General features: G+C 49.4%; 1 protein-coding gene across 1 annotated transcript; it reads left to right on the top strand.

Moving 5' to 3' along the window:
• The first annotated feature begins 539 nt into the window (after nucleotides 1-539).
• Nucleotides 540-1,204, top strand: LOC140582738 (N-lysine methyltransferase KMT5A-A-like). The gene is made up of 3 exons (XM_072707051.1): nucleotides 540-592; nucleotides 691-1,157; nucleotides 1,199-1,204. Exons 1-3 carry the CDS (start codon nucleotides 565-567, stop codon nucleotides 1,202-1,204), a joined length of 501 nt encoding a protein of 166 aa, XP_072563152.1. The 5' UTR covers nucleotides 540-564.
• The last annotated feature ends 530 nt before the right edge of the window (nucleotides 1,205-1,734 follow it).

Below are 1,734 nucleotides of genomic sequence, written 5' to 3'. Positions count from 1 at the left end.
TTTTTGTATTTTAGATACAAGCTGGATCCAGTCACCTACCAGACGGCCCGGCGCATCTTTGAGACGGCCACCAAGGACTTGACGGACCAAGAGAAGTCCTTGGTGGCCGATTACTTCACTCATTCCACTGCGACGGCTGACGAGCACTACCGGATGAAGCAGTCGCGGAATGTGGTGCTGGCCAGTAAGCTGCTGAAGAAGCTGGCAGGTGACTCAAGGTAGGCATGTTTTCTGTTTGTCAACACACTTACCAACATCAAGACACACAACCAAAGCCCTCATCACTGAACACTAACCTTAAACGTTTGTGGGTTTTTTTTTTTATTTTTTAATTTTTATCTCAGCGCTGACTCCGCAGAGGAAGGGCCCAGCTGTTCTGCCCGTGGTGCCGCACGGGATGCTGCCCTGGCATCCAACCAACAGATGGATGTCCAGGCAGCGTTCGATCAGCTCCTTCGGACCCACCCCGTGACCCTGGATGGCGACATCCCAGACAAGACGGCACGCTCGCAGACGTCAGGCCGGTTTCAGCGGCAGCTCTATGATCGCTGGCTGAAGGCCCAGATGAGGATGCGCGTACGGCATGTCTTGTGTGAGTATTGTTTGTAGCACTAATGACATTTTTTACTGTGAAACGGTCCTATCTACATAGGCTTCTTAACTAACAACAATTTACTTTGTTCTTGACAGCACACTTTGGCAGACGGCAGCCCACCGAGTCCCGGGTCGACGCTTGGATCAGGAACCAAGGCTGGAAAAGTAACGTTCCCAGCGCGGCCAGCGTTCTGAAGGACTGGAGACCAGTGGGTTCGGTGGACACTGCCGTGGACTCTAGCCACATCCAGGAGCTCATCCACAACCAGAAGTGGAAGGGACTTGTGGTGATGGACATTGCGGGGAAGGGGAAGGGAGTCTGCGCCACCCGGCAGTTCCAGGCTGGTGAGGTGGTGTGTGACTACCACGGGCCGGTAGTCACAGCCACTGAGGGCCAGCGGATTCACTCATCGACGAAGGAAGAAGAATCTGGCTACATGTTCTTCTTCCGGAACAGCCATAAGTCTGAGTGTGCCTGTCACCCGGGCATACAGCCTTTTGGCCGGCTGATTAATCATTCCCATAAGAAGGCCAACCTCCGGCCAAGACTGTACAGCCCAGCCGTCGGGGGACAGGACGTTATTTTGCTTTTGGCCCTGAACAGGATTAATGATGGGGAGGAACTGTTGTTCGATTATGGGGTGCAGAGGAAATCGTTCAGGGGAGAGGGACTGAGAACCATTGAGAACATGTAGTTAATTTTTGGCAAGATCATCATTTTGATTGTTGCTACTCTTCCCAAAAGTGATGTGGGTAGATTATTCCACCGTGCAAGGTTGGGCAGATTATTCATTCATCAAATTTAAAGCTCTTAATTTCTAATCAATTGGCCCAAGTACATCCTGATTGCACTGTACTATTTTCTTGTATGCAGTTTTTATGTGAAATAACTCTTTAAATGTGAAATAAAGTGACACTTTTCTAGTATAATTGTTTTAGGGTTTTTTTTGACAAAGTTTAAGACCTTGTCGTTGCCCCAAGTATTACAGTAGTTTAAGTGCGACCCACAGGTCACTTACTCAAGCGGTTAACATCAACATCTGAGGTGAGGGGTAACAGACTTCGGAAGGGCCTGACAATCTGTACGGATGCCTAGAATGAGGTCTGTTTGAACCGCATCATAACAATTGTAGTTGCACT

This window comes from Paramormyrops kingsleyae, chromosome 25, assembly GCF_048594095.1.
Source record: "Paramormyrops kingsleyae isolate MSU_618 chromosome 25, PKINGS_0.4, whole genome shotgun sequence".
Lineage (NCBI taxonomy): Eukaryota > Metazoa > Chordata > Actinopteri > Osteoglossiformes > Mormyridae > Paramormyrops > Paramormyrops kingsleyae.
Note: the sequence above shows the minus strand (reverse complement) of the source record. Positions and strands in the feature narration are given on the sequence as shown.